The sequence below is a fragment of the Mastigoproctus giganteus genome, chromosome 8 (assembly GCF_048544385.1).
Source record: "Mastigoproctus giganteus isolate SK-2022 chromosome 8, ASM4854438v1, whole genome shotgun sequence".
NCBI classification, from domain to species: Eukaryota; Metazoa; Arthropoda; class Arachnida; order Uropygi; family Thelyphonidae; genus Mastigoproctus; species Mastigoproctus giganteus.
Genome location: NC_143582.1, coordinates 231,742,530 through 231,761,614, shown reverse-complemented (window position 1 = coordinate 231,761,614; position 19,085 = coordinate 231,742,530). Strand labels below are relative to the sequence as shown.

At 36.1% G+C, this 19,085-nt stretch overlaps 1 protein-coding gene across 3 annotated transcripts in view; it reads left to right on the top strand.

The window, feature by feature from the left end:
* Positions 1–19,085, top strand: part of LOC150082412 (spondin-1-like) — a 366,276-nt gene that overhangs the window by 272,338 nt on the left and 74,853 nt on the right. For 2 of the 3 annotated variants that reach the window (XM_090379272.1, XM_090379275.1), the window contains exons 11-13: positions 2,677–2,875; positions 7,434–7,607; positions 15,538–15,630. In XM_090379272.1, the coding sequence (XP_090235398.1) occupies positions 2,677–2,875; positions 7,434–7,607; positions 15,538–15,630 (466 nt within the window). The remainder of the gene's footprint in view (positions 1–2,676; positions 2,876–7,433; positions 7,608–15,537; positions 15,631–19,085) is intronic. The other variant, XM_090379273.1, reaches the window with a different exon arrangement.

Here is a 19,085-nt window from a genome sequence, read left to right as displayed (position 1 = left end):
GATTAGGATTGTCCAGTATTCTTGTAGGTAAATGAACAATCTGTGCAAGGTCATTAGTAATTGCAAAACCCTCAGCATCTCGACCAGCTGGGTCGATGTGACTTGAAAATGGAAGCTAGCTGGAGTTGCGAACATTAAAATTACCAAGGAAAATTACCTCACTGTTAGGAAAGTTGGACTGGAGAAAGTCAAGTTGCAAAGAAAGGAAGTCAAAGAGCTCCAAGTGATTAGTGATGTTTTTTTTTTTTTTTTATGAAAACTCCAAACATGAAAGGTATCAAAACCTATAGTACTTAGTACCGTGCATGGGTTGAAGGAGAAGTATGGAGGGGGGGATGCCAGAAACTTTGCTGTAGAGACTAAACATGGGTTTCACCACTTCAAGCCTCCATTAAGCAAAGTGGTGGTATTTCACCGGTTGATGAAAGTCATCTACCACCTAGTTGGAAGAACAGTAGAGACAACAGATGAATTTGACACAATGAGGTAGAGAGATTTTAAGCCAGAGAAGATCAAAGAGAGGAGGTTCCAAATTGCCAAGTCTCTGACAGGGAATATCAGAATGGACATATGTACAAGTACCACCTTTACAGCGAATAATTTGGGCATCCGAGATGAGCAGTAGTTGAATCAACCTATAACTGAGATTCTGTCAGAAAAAGTACATGGGGTTTGGCAGACTGCAAGTTTAGAATTGAGACCACGTATATTTGTGAAATGAATTAGGAAGTGCTTGGGAGGTTTTGCAGATAAGCTTGCTCTATTAGTTTGACAATTCATGGTGTATTCAATAGTAAGAAAATGTGGGTGGGACATGCTGTATGAAGTAATGAAATTTTTGGATATGGCGTACACATGGTAAGAATATACCCATATCCTTGACATAACATGGCCTCGACAATGCTCTCCGCATACACACTACTCACACTCCCTCCAGTCACTATCTGGCAGAGCAGAGGTAGCAAGATTATACACTAGCTGATCCGGAAACCTCCTAGAGAGTTACCAATAGGTTCAGTCTGATGTACTAACTAGCAGCCGGCCTGCGAACACTGTTTTAGAGCTGGTCCCTTGAAATATAAGGAATATTGGATCTCGCCATGATGTTAATCATAACCTCAAAAGTCATCAATCATACTGCATGATGGAAAAGATAGGGAAGGGTTGACCGGAACTTAGTTCGTTCTGGAGACTAAACATGGGTTCCACCACTTCAAGCCTCCAATAAGCAAATTGGTGTGGTATTGCACCGGTTGATGAGAGTCATCTACCACCTAGTACTGCCTGGTAACATAGAGGGGCGGCATTCCTCCATGTGGTATGGCCGCCACACCTCGACCCCTGCTTATGTTGGTTCACACCTGGCTGGTCACTCACCATGTACTTGTGCATGGAGGTTCTACCCAGGATTACTACAGTCCCACCATCATGAAGGTGCAAGCAGAGGATGTGGCTGTCATAGACCATCCGGACTTCACCGAAATTGGGTCCACTTGACTTGAGTGTCACCCGAATATCAGTTCCATCAGCGTTTTAGACTCCCAGGTAGCGAGTACATCTTGTCTGGCATATCTGAGAATATCCGTGACAACCTCAAGGACCAAAATATATTATTTTATTTAGATTTTTTTAGATATATTAATAGAAATTTAATACAATATATATATATATATATATATATATATATATATATATATATATATATATATATATATATACATACATGAGGTGTGGCAATAAAGTTCCCGGACTTTATTGCCACACCTCATGTATGGTTGATGAGTTTAAAAATAAACGGAATTGATATGTTTGCAATTCAAACTTCCTCCAACAGATAGTGGTACAGAAATTGTCCAATAGACTGCAGGTTGCAATTAACAGCCAGTTTCATTAGTAGTATTAATGTTTTGTGTCATGATTTTGCAGTGGAGCAACAAACGAATATTCCATTTGATTTAAGCTTTTAAAGCCTGCAACAGAAATGTATGAGATGTTAAAAACTGTTTATGGTGATGAAATGTTAAGTCGTACCAATCTAGCACCAGTAGGCTTCTTCTCTTTCCCCAAGGTGAAAACTGCCTTTAAAGGAAAGAGATTTCAGAATGTTGAGGACATAATTTTCTTTATACATAACTGCTGAACTGAACACCATCTCTTTGGACACCTCACCGACTCTTTTCAGAAACGTTTAGAATGGCATGACAAGTGCATTCAATCAGGTGGCGATTACTTTGAATGAAAATAAAACAATATTTGAACTCCTTAACTTTTTTGTTCTTTTTATTGCACCAGTTCAGGAACTTTATTTCCACACCTTGTGTGTATGTATATATGGTCATACATTGCATCTTTCTTTTTAGGCCTTCAGCAGCTTTCATCACAGTCAAACTGACTGCTTCTTCAATAAAATAACTTTACCCCTCCCGTATTATCTCCTGTTGACCTTTTATTTTGTAAACCTAATCAAGAATAACCATAGCTAGTGGATCAATTTTTATGTTATTCCATATTTTGTTGTTATTTTGCATAGTGATTTAGATAATCTCGTGTATTGTACTGCTGATTGTTTACTTTTATCTTTATTAATATGCAGTAAACAAAAAGACAAATTATGTTTATGTTTTCTGTGTTTGTTGCAAATGATAGTTGATATTTATAAATAATAATTTTTTCCAGACAATTGACCCAAAATGTGCTGTCACACACTGGTCTGAGTGGTCTCCCTGTACAGTCACCTGTGGAATGGGTCTTAAAGTACGCACAAGGTTGTATCTCAGTCCAGCATCTCAAAGTGTGTGTAATGTGGAATTAATGCAGAAAGCCCCTTGCAAAGCTGATAAGCATAACTGTGAATTCGATCCAGATCAAGCAAAAGGTATGATGTGAATAATAAAAAAAAAATTCAGCCTTGTAGTAATCTGACCATTACACCTGATTACAGTATTATAATTTATTCAAATTTGTGCTGAATTAATATAAAATATGACTAACTAATTGAACCATATGAATTGTTATCAAGTGAATTTTATTGTGTAAAAAATATTACAGCAAGTAAATTAAATACCCACAAAATATAAGTACTCAATAATTGGCAGTGTTTCTGTATTTAATGTCAAATCTTGTTATCAGGCCTAATCAAGAAAGAGTGAAGGCTGATACAGGGTAAAATATAATTTTCTACCAAGTAGCAGCTTTCAGTTTTCTCACTAAACTCTTATTTACTCTGAACAAAATGATGCACAAAGTCAATATGTTCATAATTTTAAAAAACAGAATGCAAAATGAATTAACATTAATTAGATTTCTTTGGTTCCATTACTTCCTGTGTCATTAAGCTCCATACCATTGGTGAAGCTTATTCCTAAGTTGAAGCCTCTCTTCTCCTTGAAGTTTTTTTGACTATTTTTATTTTATTATTATTATAAAATAATAATAATAAAATCTAGGACAAAAGTCTCAAGCTATGAAAGTTGTATAGAGTTATTGTACCTCTTTCTTACATAGCTATGAGCAAATTCTGTTCATTACTCAGTGCATTGATCTCATATTGTGGAGGCACCTCACCATGAGTTGCCCTACACTACTTTAAATAAATGACAGTGCTCCAATGGAGAAGTATCTAGTGCTAAAAGTATATAGAGAGGTGCCTAGTTTGTTTATAGCTTTCTAGAACCATCTAGAAAGAGACTATGCCTGACATGTACAATAATTCTATACAGCTTTCATAGTTTGAGGCTTTTGCCATAGGCTTAACTATGTGTGCTTCATTTGCTGCACCATCTCAATTTTACATATTGTGGATATCGCTCATGACTGCATTTCTTAGATCTTTGCAATGCCTATCTGCCCACCAGTGAGACTGCAATCTGATTTAAAACCAGGTCTGTAGTGGCATACACTTTAAACAAGTAATATAAAAAAAAAATTTTTAAAGTCAATTCCTACTTAGGTCAACAAAGAAAAATTTTATTTTAGTTACTTTTTATTAAATAATTACAATTAATATAAATATGTATATTCATATGACAGAATCATAATATTAAGTGGCAAAATAGAAAGCGAATTTCCTTGCAATTTTCCATTTTCCTTTCTATATATGGTGTTGGACTATTATTTTTATTCACATGTTTCATTTTCCATTTTGTTCCCTCCTTGACTCAGACTAGAACCCAGAATGAAAAAAGAATCTGAAAAAGAAATTTTTTTTCCAGCGATCTACACGCTTCGCCACTGACGGTATTTATTCCTAAATTTATATCCTGCTAAATATCTTATATAAGAGAAATTTTCTTCTCCCATATAAAACTAAAATTAATTAATTTAATTTAATTAATGAATTAATATTTGAAAAAACTGTATTAACATCAAGTGTCATCCACTACAAGTTTAAAAAAATTTATTTGAACTTGAGTGGATGAATAAAAAGTATTTTATTAAAGATTGAAAATTTGAACAAGATATATAAATATATATAGTGAGAGTGTGAACTAATAGTAGGAATTGAATAAATAGTAATATGCTTCTTATATCCAAATATACTTGTATATAGTGGGAGCAAATATACCTGGAGCACTTCTCTTTATTTAGAGTAGTGCAATACCAAAGCAGCTCATAGTGAAGTGCTTCCACAATATGAGATCAGTGGATTAAGTAGCAAAACTAGTTTATTCATAGGTTTGTACAGAAAGAAATTGTGGCTGTTATGTACAATAACTTTATTATTGTTGTTATTTTTTTTTATGAAATCCCAAACATGAAAGGTATTAGAGCCTATTGTACTTAATACTATTGTACTCAGCCTTCAACCTGAAAAGGCTGATAAGACAGAAGATATATGATACTTATTGACATTAGACTTGAATTTCTTAGATTGTGATTTGTGGGAAATACATGCAAAGGAAGATTGTCCCAGAGAACAAAAAAAAAAGATAAACGAGGAAGAAAAAACTTGGTTCTGTGGTTGCTGACTGGTTGCAGCACATGTTCAGACTGGTTTAGAAGAGAGCAAGGGAAGGACAGATGACAGTTCAGAATGCCTATTGAAGTATCTGTAGAAAAAGGAATATAGAAGAACCTGAACACCTGTGAGAGAGAGTGGTGGCTCTTTGTAAGAGACATTAATTCATTCATTCATGAATTAACCTGACTGCCCTCTTTTGAGTGGAGTATACAAGTCTGAGAGAATTTTTGGGGGCACCACCCTAGATGTGAGAATAATATTAGATGGTAGGAAAAATTTTAGCTTTGTACAGAGTGAGTGGCACCTCTGTAGGCAGGTGGGCAGGAGCAGCAGTGCATAGCACATGATTCTTGATTAGACCGGGGTTCGAGCCCGTGACCACCAAATACGGAGGATGCGAAAAGGTCAGAGAAGGACCACCACATATCCCCGGAGCAATATGGCCTTAGTTGCTAATGCTCCTAAAAACCAAATAACAACAACAGAGTGAGTAGTTTTTTTAGAAGAAAAGTAATGACAAAAGTGAAAAAGAAAACACAGGTTTTTTTTTTTTTAATTCACAGAAAGCAATATTTGTGATGTTGCCAAGAAAGTTTAAATGTCAGGATAATTGCTAATAGACATGGGTAATCTTGTCTAGAAATCTGATTGTCATTAAAGATAAGCATAAGAGCACTAGACTTTTTGTAAAAATAAGACATGAATTTTCAGAAGAATTGGAGTTAACTAAGTTTTCTTTTTTTGTCCCATTTGAGAATACCTGGAGATCAGCATTTAAGGAATTGGTAGCGGATGTTTGAGAATTTATGCTGTTTGTGCAGAGTAAGGTTACTCAATCTGGAAGATGGGTTATGTGCTGTCATCAGTAAAACTGTGTGTAGGATTTCTAATCAGTAGAAGAAAGACATTAATATACAAGAGGAAAAGAAAAAATTAAACACTTGGAACACCTAGTGTTCTTTTGCTACCAACGTCTCCAATGGCATTAGTGGAGTAGTCAGAAGACAGGGAACCATCTACTATCACATGCACTGAGTATTCACAGAGAAAACTGGATATCCAATCACAAAAAACAGTTGGCAATCCATAAGATGGAAACTTATTTAGAAGACCATTTTGCCAAATCTTCAGGTGGTGGGAATAACTTGTGTGCAAACCTCTTGTTCAAGTGCCTTGTTTATTAATCTCATGATATGTCTTGCTGCTGATCTTATAGCTGTTGCAACAGTTTAATTACTTATTCAGTTTTGGGGAAGCCTCAGTATTTTCAGTGATCTATCAGCTGCATCCCATGCATGAATGCATCAATGTCTGAGTCACTCCATTACTAGGGGTGTGTCATTAGCATTAGTACAGAGATATGATGCAAGAAAGCAAGCTTATGCAGCATCAGCCAAAAAAAAAAAAAAAAAAAAAAGCCACTCCCATTTCACTCCTCCATTCGTTCGAAATACCTATCCAGCTGAGCCTTAAATTTATTTAGGTTATCAACTTCCACAACAAGGGATGGAAGTCTGTTCCACCAATTTCTGCACATCTATCCTACATCTGTCTTTCCTCAATCTGAATTTATGCCCTCTCAGGTGATTATTCTGAGCAAGAGGAAGAATCCCACTGGCATTGAGCATGCTCAAACCATTCAAAGTTTTATACACCTCTATCAGATCACCTCGCCGGTGCCTAGTCTCCAGACATTGTAATTTGCAAAACTTAAGCCTTTCTTCGTAAGAGCAACCCTTTGTTCCGTTCACTAACCTTGTTGCCCTTTTCTGACTCATTCCAGCAGCTCTACATCCTTCTTGAAATGAGGCCTCCAGACCTGTATACAGCACTCAAGGTGTGGCCTGACCATTGCCTTACAAGGGAATAATCACCTCCTTATCCCTGCTAGAAAAATTCCTGTATATCATTGCAAGACACCATGAGCTATTCTTGCAGCCCATCTGCACTGCTCAGAGAACTTCATATCTGCAAATGCAAATTTGCATTATATTTATTAGGCTATACCGTTACACTTGAAAGTTATAAATTGATTAAGAGATATAACAGAATTATTCAACTAAGGTCAACCGATGCGATTTAAACTTTAGAGCTATTACTTTATCACTATTAAGAAATTAGAATTCCCCTACTCTATAATACTATAACAATGGCAACGAGATTCAAATGATGATTTTTGCCATTACACAGATGTGTTTTTGCCATAACGTAAGATTTTTGCCATCTGTTTATTTGCCATAACATAGATTTTAAATTGTATTCTGATAACTGAAGAGACTACTGTATTCTCATAGCAGAAATAAATATAGAACCACTGTGTGTATAACATGCCATTTAAGCTGTTTCAGTAGTTTGTGCTGTATAACTTTTTTGATTTCACAAATGGCTATAGTTGTGGATTTCTGTTTGATAAGTCTCTTTATGGATATTATAATTAAAAATGAAATATTAAGTTAAAATTTAACTATTTCAGAAATCTGTATGCTGTCAAAAGAAGTAGGGCCATGTAGAGGCTATTTTCCTCGATGGTATTACGATGCAAACCGAGGTATGTGCCTACAGTTTATCTTTGGGGGCTGTCGAGGAAACCGAAATAATTTTGAACGTTATGCAGAGTGTAACAGAATGTGTGAAGATATGTTAAGAGGTAAGAGTATCATAGGTAATACTTATTATCTAAGATTATAAGTTAGTTTGCTATAGAAAGTGTGTGAGGGGTGAAAAGTTCATAGCCTAAGTATGTATGGTTAGTGATATGGTGTTAAAAATGTCTGTACGTAATATATAACACTTCAAATAGTAACCCACTAATTTATGCAGTTTCAATAATTTCTTTTTTTAATTACAGGTCTTGAAGTCAACAAAGTTGTGTGAATGAGGAAAGATGAACAAAATCTGTCACCGTGCAGTCATCCATTATTTTGGAAAAAAAGGGGCTAATATCATAGGCAATTCATAAGTATATGGTTACAACATTGGGGAGGATGCCCATTCCAATTCCATGGTTAAGAAGTGAGCAGCAGAATTTAAATGAGGGAGGTAGAACCTGGAAAAGATGACTCACATTGTAGAACACCTAAAATGCCCATTGCTCCACAAGTTATTGACAGTGTGCATGATCTGGTGATGAGTGATCAGTGATTGACAGTATATTTCTGGCATCTTGGGCATCTCATTTAAATGTGTTCTTGTTATGAGAGAGATGTCAGCATAATGGTCTCAAAGTTATTGGCAGCAGATCAAAAATGCATGAGAGTATTGTCAAGTTAAGAACATTTGCATCATTTTCAAGCAGATCAAGCAAATTTTCTTGAAAGGTTTGTGATCATGGATAAGATTTAGGTACATCACTTTCAACCAGAGACAAAGGAGCAGTCCAAACAGTGGAAACACAGCTCTTTTCCCATTCAAAGAAAGTCAAGTTGATTCCTTCTGGTGGCAAGGTTGATAGCATCGGTTTTTTGGGATGTTGATGGGGCATTGCCTGTGGATCTTCTTCAGAAAGGCCAGACAGTCATATAGGGACATATTACACAGACCTTGTGAGGTGTTTGTATGAAAACATAAAAGACAAAAGCACAGAGGAAAACACAGCAAAGAAGTCTTGTTCTGCCAGGACAACATGCCTTCTCGTGAGTCTGTTGTTGCCATAGCTGCACTGCATAAGTATCACATTGAAATCTGGGACCATCCCCCATATTCACCAGATCTAGTATCTCTACACTTTAACCTATCTCCAAATTTGAAAAATACCTGACTGGCATCCATTTTCCCACTGAGTGCCATCCTTGCTGCAGTGGATGTATTTCTGGTGGCCTGAGAGAAAACTTTCTTTGCAGCTGGAATCAGTACATTGCAGCATTCATGGCAAAAGTGCATTGAATCCAAAGGGAACTATGCTGAAAAGTAACATGTTACCAGACTCCTCAAATAAACCCTTCAAACTCAGGCCACAAACTTTTCAAACACTCCTTCTACTAGCACTGTGCAGAAAGTGCATCATAAATAATTCTTTGAAAATTAATTCTTCAAAAAAAAAAAAAAAATCTTGGAAAAATATTATTTTTAAATGTGTGTTAACCACAGATAACCAAAAGAAAAGAAAAGAAAACCAAACTGAAACAAAAGAAATCAAAAGCCAACATATCTGTGAGGTTTTTTTCTTGGGCTGTTGGTAAAAAATTTCTAATTAGCACATAACCCAATTTTCATTGGAACTGTATTGCATATGAAAGTTACACATGCTTGCTGGTGGACACTATGACCAAGCTGTAAGCACATCAAATTCTGACCACTAGCCATACGGGCACCCTGCTTTGGAGAAAAAGAAATTAAACAAGTTGTTACCTTTGCAGATTATTTCAATTAAGAGATAACTAAAGTTTGAAACTTTAGTTATCTCTTACTCCACGATAAATACATTTATATTGAGCATCATGTTTTAGAACCTATGCCAGTCCCTTGATTACGTGCACAAATTCTTCTCAATGTTCAGGATCTGTAGGTAGCTATGAGAAGGGTTGATGACCTCCATAAAATTAATATTGTCCAGCACAGGTTCCAGAACATGATTCTAATTATAAAGGTAATTATCACAGAGAAAAAATGTTCTTAAATTGTTCTTCAAATAGGCCTCTGGGTTGGGAAAGTTCTGATTCATAATAACTGCAATGTAATACATCAACCATGTAACCGAAACTTTATTAAAATAGAAATAATATTATAATATCAGACTGGATCAAATTAAAATAATAAAATAAAATACACTGATTATACAATAAAAACAGTAAAATAATAAAATATAAAGAATAGCAATTACACTATATGGAATAAAAGCAATAAAAACAACCGTAGGTTTCAGAGGTGACTACCTCCTTTATCAACAGTAAAAATTAACTTGTCGTGGTACATCATTAAATACCTGCAGGATCACAGCTAGCAGCATGTGTTATTGTAGGAGTATGAGCAGTATCCTCCACACATGCATGGAAACCGGGAATGGCTCGGGAGCGTGCCAGGCAGAACCATTCATCCCATCCAAGAATTATGGTTTCAAAGAGGGAATGAATATGGATTCCCCTGTCTCTTTTAATGGTATTATGCTCAGAAGAGCAAATCCACAAACTTTTGAGCCATTTGTGGTTCCAATATCCGTGTGAATGATTGACTATGACAGCATCACCAGGTGAAATTTGGTGGTTCTCCTCCCAAAAATGTTTGACCACAGCAGATTTCCCATAACCTGCAGCCTTTGTTGCATTAATATGCTCCCCCATACAATCTTTGAAATGGTGTTTTCTCTTGCCAGTATAACACTCCTCACACATCCAGGCATTTCATCTCATATATGACCCCACTTGTACCTTCAATGGGTACAAGGTCTCTCTAACCTTCAAGACAACTGTGTGCAATCTTTGCCCTGGCAGTTGCACAGCATATAATACTCGAGCAATTTGCTCAGTTAAATCTGGATAGTAGGGAATGTGTGCGGTGGCAATGGGTGTGAATGGCTCTCTTCGTCCATGTTCCCCTTCTCAAACATATTTATCTAAAACCTTCTGGAGTACCATATTTTCTGAGATCTTCTGTAATGCTTTTAATCTCTTCCTCCTTTCTATCTTGAGAAGTGCTACAGTGGGACCCAGCCCTATCCAACAAGGCCCTAATAACACTTTTCTTGTGATTGTTGGCTTGTGCTGTGTTACAATGCATATATTGCCCCTGGCACATGGGGTTTCTATATATACTCGTTTTTACTCTAGGGCCATCTCTATGAACCACCTGTTTCTTCAGTGACTCAAATTCTTCTAGTAATGCACAGTCTTAATTTGAGATCACACACTCCTTACATCACGTGCAAAGAAAAGAATCATCAGTTGAGCTTGGTTTTACTACTACTACACTGACCTTAGAATACATGCTACAGGCTACACAAGCAACAAATTCACAACACACCAGGATACCCACTGGCTTTTCTGTCTAGTCTTGATGCCCTTGGAAAATGTATTGAAAGTGGATTGTATAACAACAATTATTTAGGTAAAATTTGAACTTAAGAAAGATTGCAAAATTTAAATTTATAATATGATACAGAATTGTTACCAAAACTTTATCCATTACTGAAATTAAAATTAAGCCACTGAAGTTACTGAAAAGAATTTAACTTAGCAGAAATACTTTACAAAAGTTAAGAATTGAATTTACAAAATATTGTAGAAATTAATTTCTTAAAATTACTGAAATAAAATTTAAAAATTATAGAAATTAAATTTAAATAAATTTCAAACAAAGATTTTGTCCACCAGACACCCGATAGATATTAATCCCCTTCAGTTAATCTGCCAATGTCAGTTTAAAACACATATGCTCTCTTCAACTGCTAAGATTAGATCTTTTATTTGCAACACTATTAAAAGATTTTCTGTAATCTAACTATATGGGCGCCTCCGTAGCCAGGTGGGAAGGAGCAGCAGTGCGTAGCATACGCTTCTTGATTAGACCGGGGTTCGAGCCCGTCACCACCAAATACAGAGGATGCAGAAAGGTCAGTGAATGACCATCGCATATCCCCGAGCAATATGGCCTTAGTTGCTAATGCTCCTAAAAACCAAATAACAACAACAAATCTAACTATATAATGTCAAAATTATATTGTGCCTCCAATTCCTTTGTTGCTGCATCATAGTATCCAATCAGATTGGTCAAATAAGCTTGCCACCTTAACAAATCCATCCCATGAATGCAGTATAACAACATTACTGTCTAGATGGTCCTGCTTTATTCCTTTAACCAGTAACTCCATTATTTTCCCTGGAACAGAAGTCAAACAAACAGGTCTATAATTACCCTTTTCACTCTTTGATCCCCCCTTTTGAATTTGAGATGTATTTGTCCATCTCCAGTCCACAGGGCCTCTCATAATTACAGCTAAGGGTTTGCTTAACTCCTTTACTACCTCCTTAATATAATTGGATAGATTACATCCACTGCAGGTGCCCTTTTTAATGTTTAGCTTTAAATCTTATATGTTAAATTAAAAATTTTAAATCATATGTTAGCATCTCTCTTAATTATTGCCATTGATCACTATTTTCACACAGATTTACCACTGTTCGTGTGAAAGTTTAAAACATTTCTAGGTGGGGGGGAATGCATTCAAAATATCAGAGGGCTGCCAGTTCGACCTGCCTGCACAATGCTGTAACCAGCTGAAGGAAATATCCGAATTCAAATTTTGATAACAGTATTGTTGCTTTGTTTCTTGAAAATGTTGGTTTGGACTGGGCTGCTACTAAGCTGCGTATTCCTTAGTATTTAATGAAAGGATGCTACATCCCTGTCATTCCATTACTGCATAGATTTATATATGGATTGGATTCCATTTCCTGAGCAGTGCCATTTTTGATTATGGCTTCGAAATTTCTGTGATGGGTACATCATCTGCATATGTTGTGGTTACAAAGTTCTTGACTTATGCCGACTGCAATTTTATGTAGTGAATACAAAGTCAACTTTCTGTGGTAAGGTGAAACAGCTAAATATTTCTTGTGATAAAGACTTATCCTCTAATCAGGATCAACAGACTCATGATCAGCTTTAATTTTAAATAGCTGTTTCATTGACACGTGAGTTAATGAACCTCCAAATTGGAGGTGTTATAGTGATTTAGTGTATGACGTTATCAGTACGTTGGCAGATGACAGATGCTGTATCCGACATCATCTGTACATAGACAAACAATCCCTGGCCATCTCTATGTGCCAAGAATGATTATAACTAGTGGTAGTATATGTTATGCTATAAATTACCTGTAGAGAATTTCAATAGATGGTGGGGTTGCCAGGCAAACTGGTGGGGATGGCCTTCTTCAATAAATAAATTAAAAAAAAAAAAAAAAACAGTATATGCCAGAATCGTATCAGCTCTAAACATCTCAGACATTTATCAATGAAGGATTCCCCTATCTACTCTGAGAGCTTCTCACAAACTGTCGTGCTACATCCAGAGGCTCTGCTTCACTGAGTGTGATCAAATTATTATTATTATTAGCTATGTGATGCAAGGAAGCCTGAGGCTTATGCTGCACCAGCCAAAAAAAAAATTTCCGAGTTATCCTGAGAGAGAGAGAGAGAGAGAGAGAGAGAGAGAGAGAGAGAGAGAGAGAGAGAGAGAGTCAGAAGTAGAAAGGAATCACCAAGAAAGAGAAGAATGATGATTTCCAGCTCAGGACCCTGAGTTTGCCAAACCCATACTTACCAGAATGCTTCAGTATGTTCAAGATGTAGATGTTGAACCCAATATGATTTGCTTATGACAGACTGTGTTGAAAACAGATTTCTTTCTCATCATCCTCAGAGGTGAAATTTGTTAAATCACTGCAGTAGTAACACTTAAAAACAATGACCTGAAGAATGTTTTTCTACTCTCCATGTTTGGATAGAAGTTCATACTTGTATAAATTGAATAGCAAATGGTTTTAGTCTGAAAGCTGTTACAGAGTCTTTGAGATTTGAAGATTAAATGTGCAAGGCAAATATGATATGGGTTTAAATTAACTATATAATATCAGTGTAGATACACCATAGTTTACCTATAAATTAAACTATGTACATAGTGCGAAGGTAGCCACAATATTAGTAGTATTAGTAATGGCCATATGGTGCAAGGAAGCCTAAGCTTATGCTGCGCCAGCAAAAAAAAAAAAAAAATTCTGAGTCAACCTGAGAGAGAGAGAGAGAGAGAGAGAGAGAGAGAGTGTCAGAAGTAGAAGGGAATCACCAAGGAAGAACAAGGATGATGATATCCAGCTCAGGACCCTGGGTGTGCCAAGCCCATACTTACCAGATGTGAGCTCCTGGGGTTGAGATATTAAAACAATGCCTTCACACTATGCACATAGTTTAATTCGTGGGTAAACTATGGTGTATCTACACCAATATTATATAGAGTCTCTGAGATATGTCTGCCTATGTGCATTTGAATGAAGGCTGAGTAGTGTTCATTTAGTTATAAAATATAAACTGGAAATAAATTATAATGATCAGTATGGTCTAAGAATTAACTTGAATGGTTATGATTATTGTTAATATTTTTCTTGTTGATATTTTGTTAATTCTACACTTAATTTACAGTCTTCTGTAAGAACAATGGATATATCATTTATTTGTGCAATTATAATCTCATATATGAATTTTGTCTAATAATCCAAAATGCTTTTATAGCTTTAATTTTAGAATTTTTAAGATGAGACGTGCAATATTAATTTTTCATCCCATAATCCCCAGATCTTTATGCTCTGAGACATTTGGAACTTGAGAGCTGGACAATAAATAGGAAATTTACACCTCTTTCTTCAAGACACTGCCAAGTGAGCAGATTTTTGCAGGATTTAATGTAGTCTGAAATTAGCAAAATATTTACAAAATATGATCCAGTAAGCATAATAATTCATTTTATCAAACTAATAACTGTATGGTCCTTTTCCTTATTTGCTGCTCAATGTGAGTTTTGTAAAAACTTTCTAAACTGTCTGGCATCTTTAATTGGCTGTGGTTCTGTGAGTTGAATGAAACTGTTTTTTTTTTTTTTTTTTTTATCAGTCCTGTAAAGTTTTAACTTTAGATCCCAAGGCCTAAGGACAATAATATGGGGTAGCACAGTGATGAGACAAACTTACAGGTATCAGAAATTGTGTATAATTCATCTCAGTGCTGCCTATTTTTCTTATGTTGTGGGAATGGGGGCCACCTGTTATTTTAAGAATTATGATTATGTTGGATATAGTAGTTAGGAAATTTTATCTCATTACAAGTAATCTGATTCCAGATGTTATGCTTAGGTCTCTGATTGGCCTTGTATTTAAATCCATGGGCTGAAAGGGAGGAGTCCATGTGCCAGGCATTTTGCCAAGTAGAAGTAGCATTCTCAGAAGCAGAGCTTGTAAAGTTTAGATATTTTCCTAGTCAAAATGAGAATCGATCACTTTGCTGTGCTACCTATCCTCAGTTCTGAATCAGTTATGTGTAGGGCTACAAATAGGTTGAAAGATTAAGAAGTTTGAGTGGTATGAGAATGGTGATTTAAGGAGTTTCTCCTTGGTTTAATAAGGCAGTGTTGTGGTGGGGAAGGATCTTACATTTATAATTTTTTTTTCTGTTCTGTGAGTTAAAAGCTAGAATTTTTCAATGTAAAAGACTACTAATTCAGCATCAGATGAAAATGCCTGGAAAGAAAAAGTTCCTTCTCTTTCACAAACCCAGGTTCTTCCAAATTTAAATCAGCTACACCATGGAGTGCCTACTAATTTATAACATTTTTAAAAATCTTTTGTGTATGAAATGCTTCTCATGTTAAAAAAAAAAAAAATCCATTTTCATACAGATGTTTATTCTGAGATGTTAAAATATCTTATTTACAACCTACTGTGCTAACCAAATTAAATTTTTTTTAAAAACATTTTTGAAATTTGAATCTTTCTGAAATTTAACAAATTTCTTTTAACTTCTGTAACTTTTAGCTACTCTTACTTAATGTTCTGTTATTCTGTACTAACCAAGGTTACTTTCAATAAACTATAGACTACATACGTCCTGCCTTACCTCCTTCTGCCTTTGCTTATGCCTATGCTGTGAAGGATGCCACAGTCCATCTTGAGAAGGGCCTTGTGTGTGGTTTGTGATAGAACTATAACATTTTGTGTTGTGATGGAATTTGCATGTTTTGTATTCATTTCCTTGGTTCTGTTTCTGTTGTATCCATAGATATTATTTTCATTTCTAATTTACTGTTGATGTACAGATATTTTCATACTATTACATTCTTTAAATTACATTATGCAAGTAAGCTAATCTGAATAAGTATTAAACACTGAACACTGTGTTATTAAGTGTACAGCATTTAATATTTAAAGTTAGACCTATTTTCTTTGCTTGTTTGTATTAATATCAAATATTATTAAAAAATCGACTGATTGTTATCTAAGGATGTATAAAGAATATTTAACATTTCAGGTTTGAATATTATAGTGATGGTTGGACTGTCACCATATCAGACAAAATAGCTAGGGTACAGGGGAATGCCCTCATGAACAAATAAGATTACCCACTGCTGCTACCATCCACTTTACTATTGACTACCAATCAGAACATAAATAAGATAAATATTAACAAGAAAGCAAATAGCTGTGATTTTAGAACTGTTATATAGCAAAATGGAGGAAAGCAATGCCTGCTTGCCTCCATCATAGTTTCCAGCTCTCTGAATTTATGATGAAGAATGTCTTTTTTACTTGATTTGACCTGTCTCCATCTCATCATTGTAATATATTTTCAGAAACAGTTTTATTTCTCTTTTTATTTTCGCAAAAAATAATAAAACTATATTAAAATTGGAATTTTTTTTAATTTTACAAATTTCTGCTTATTTTTGTTATAGAATTGGCTTTCAGGTGTGCTGTACTAATCTACATTGCAAAATAGTAATGTGGGATAATAACATTGGTCTGTGTTATGTGCAATCATTTAATAATACTTGTGTAGTGCAAAGATAATTACTATGCCCTTCAGTAAGATGCCAAAGATCTAAAATTTTAGAAGACACATTCATAAGATTTTCCATGTACTGTAAAATCTGAAAAAGATAGCATATTTGAATTGTGTATCACATGCAGATATGCTTTTTCAATTTCTAGCAGCAAGAAATGCAATATAATTTGACATTTACAAACAAATCAAAATGATGGTGACTTGAAGTGCATATAAAGCAATGCAAAAATAGACATTGCATTGCATTTCATGGTGGTGATGATGACATGCTCGCCAAATATTTATTTCCATCTTTTATTGTAGAACATAATCTTCTTCTGAGTTGTGCAGATCATGCAAACATGTTCATCCAGGGGCATAAGCTGATTGACTTTGTACAGCAGATATAATCTTTTAAGGGCACAAAGGGTGATATTGTTGTATGCGTTGGCATCAATGACATCAAGAGTAGGAGAACTGCAGACTTACTTAACAAGTAAAGGTCAATATTGATGAGCATATATGACAAGAACTTTGTTAATCAGTTTGGCCATGGAGAGGTTGTGCAAAGCATGTGTGGTAGAATTTTCTCAGTGCGACCGGTGCTTCTTAACAGGATATATTGCTTTCACAGGGATGGGATACATTTAAATAGAAAGAATGCAAGAATATTTGCTGATACTATCGAGGCAGAGTTAGGTGGGTCAGAAAACTGCTAGCTTGGAGGAGGTACATAAACTAATAGATTAACATAGCCACAGGTAGAGGTGAAAGTGATTCTTGCACTGCTTCTATTGGAATGAGCAGCAGCCCAGAAAGCAAGATGTTTGGGATTTCAAGGACTGCTGGGAATCATCAAGGAACAAGCAAATACATGGGCTGTGTTAGGCTAACTAAGAGTAAGAACAGGTGCATGTAAACTTGCATGTACACCAATGCTAGGAGTTTAGAAATTAAAGTTAATGAATTTGAGGCACTGTTCAAGGCATCAAAGACAGATATTGTTGGGATATCAGAGACGTTGTGTCATTAGCATTAGCATTAGCATTAGCATTAGCATTAGCATTAGTAGAGGCATTTGATGCAAGAAAGCAAGCTTATGCAGCATCAGCCAAAAAAAAAAAAGAAAAAAAAAAAAAAAAAAAAAAAAGTAACATAAATAAATAAAAATAACCACTTCCACTTCACCCCTCTGTTCGTTCGAAATACCTGTCCAGCTGAGCCTTAAATTTATTTAGACTATCAACTTCCACGACAAGGGATGGAAGTCTGTTCCACCCACCAACCACCCGCTGGCTAAAGGCAAATTTCCGCACATCTATCCTACATCTGTCTTTCCTCAATTTGAATTTATGCCCTCTCAGGTGATTTTTCTGAGCTAGAGGAAGAATCCCATCAGCATTGAGAATGCTCAAACCATTCAAGGCTTTGTACACCTCTATCAGATCACCCCGCTGGTGCCTAGTTTCCAGACACTGTAATTTGCAAAACTTAAGCCTTTCTTCGTAAGAGAACCCCTTTGTCCCATTCACCAATCTAGTTGCCCTTCTCTGTACTCGTTCCAGCAGCTCTACATCCTTCCTGAAATGAGGCCTCCAGGCCTGTATACAGTACTCTAGGTGTGGCCTGACCATTGCCTTATACAAGGGAATAATCACCTCCTTATCCCTGCTAGAAAAATTCCTATATATCATTGACAATACACCATGAGCTACTCTTGCAGCTCGTCTGCACTGCTCAGAGAACTTCATATCTGCCTGCACCACCACCCCCAGGTCCCTTTCATTCTCTACCACTGTCAGTGTAGTACCACAGAGTTGATACGTTGCTCTGGGGTTGCTGTTTCCCATATGTAGTACTTTACATTTGTCAATGTTAAACTTCATTTGCCACCTCGAAGCCCATCTGCTCAACCTTTCCAAATCCTGTTGCAGCAGCATAGTGTCAGTAGTGTCCTTGACAACCCCGCCAACCTTCGTATCGTCTGCAAACTTGGACATTAAGCCTGATATACCATCATCAATATCATTTATAAATACAGAAAACAATAAAGGCCCCAATACTGAACCCTGAGGGACTCCACTAATAACATTAGTCCACGATGAGCAGTGTCCATTGATTACCACTCTCTGTCTTCTCCCCCTCAACCACCCCTTTATCCATAGCAGCAACTTGCCTCCAATGCCACACTGCTCCAATTTGTGCAGCAGTCTTCCATGTGCAACAGTATCAAAAGCCTTTCTAAGATCCAAGTATATAATATCAAAGTTATTCCCTGCATCCAGTTCTTTTGTGACTGCATCATAGTATCCAATCAAATTGGTCAGGCAAGACTTCCCCTTAACAAAACCATGCTGTGTCCTAGCTATAACTGAAGTCTTGTCTAGATGATCCTGCAGTGCTTCTTTCACCAGTGCCTCCATTAATTTTCCGGGAACAGAAGTTAAACTCACAGGTCTATAATTACTTGTGTCAGCCTTTGATCCCCCTTTGTGAATTGGGGTCACATTTGCACATCTCCAGTCAATGGGTACCTCCCCTGAGTCCAAGGAAGCTCTCATAATTATGGCTAAGGGTTTGCTTACCTCCTTTGCTGCCTCCTT